The sequence below is a fragment of the Octopus bimaculoides genome, chromosome 20, assembly GCF_001194135.2.
Source record: "Octopus bimaculoides isolate UCB-OBI-ISO-001 chromosome 20, ASM119413v2, whole genome shotgun sequence".
NCBI lineage: Eukaryota > Metazoa > Mollusca > Cephalopoda > Octopoda > Octopodidae > Octopus > Octopus bimaculoides.
The window spans coordinates 44554574-44555609 of NC_069000.1; the positions used below are offsets into that span (position 1 = coordinate 44554574).

The 1036-nt window shown below is 38.8% G+C and overlaps 1 protein-coding gene across 1 annotated transcript in view; it reads left to right on the forward strand.

Moving 5' to 3' along the window:
- LOC106870093 (fibrocystin-L) overlaps positions 1-1036 on the forward strand; it is a 69646-nt gene that overhangs the window by 1141 nt on the left and 67469 nt on the right. Inside the window, exon 2 of the mRNA XM_052974982.1 lies at positions 293-401. Coding sequence (XP_052830942.1) covers positions 293-401 — 109 coding nt within the window. The remainder of the gene's footprint in view (positions 1-292; positions 402-1036) is intronic.

Here is a 1036-nt window from a genome sequence, read left to right on the forward strand (position 1 = left end):
CCGGGAAACCGGGCCCATGAGCCTGGCTAGGCTTTAAAAGGGCGCATTTACATATTTTATTTATATATATACATATATGTATATGTACTATACACATACTATACACATACACACATATAAATATGCGAGTGTGAATATGCTTGCATGTATTATATATATGTGTACGAACGTTTGCGTGCACAAGTCTGACTGTTGGGGCGCATGCGTTGTACGCATTCTGCAGTAAGCACTTGAAGACAGTTCATCGTTGAATCACTCATTGTTTTCTCTTTCCTCTTCCTGCTACTCCTAGGCCCATGCCGCCCGACCTCTACAACATACAGATTACTGTGGATGGCCAACTGATAGATGACAAGAGGATATGTCGCGGCAAAATCAACCATTGGCATTGCACACACCGGGTAAGTAGATTGCTTCCCCACCGGCCACATACATACATATAAATATATATATGTATGGATGGACGGACGGATGTATGTATGTATGTATGTATGTTTGTATCTATGCATGCCATTATTGAGTTTTATTTCAAGATTTCTTGACAATGGAGAAAGGTCCGGCTTCTACCCTGGATCCAAGATCCTTCATTGGTATTTCAGCATCAACAACAGGGTAGTTTTGTATGTATGCATACATGTATGTATGTATGTATGTATGTATGTATGCATGTATGTATGTATATTTGCAGATTTGCATGTTTTATGTATGTATTCTCATGCATATAGTTGCATATCTAGACATGCTTATATATATTTAAATGATAAACTTCAGGAAAGTTTTTTAGATTTTTACAGTTCCAGTGATGGCTTAGATTTGCATGTATGTATGTATGTATGTATGTATGTATGTATGTATATATTCTTTTACTTGTTTCAGTCATTTGACTGCGGCTATGCTGGAGCACCACCTTTAGTCGAGCAAATCGACCCCAGGACTTATTCTTTGGAAGCCTAGTACTTATTCTATCGGTCTCTTTTGCCGAACCGCTAAGTTACGGGGACGTAAACATACCACCATCGGTTGTCAAGCGATGTTG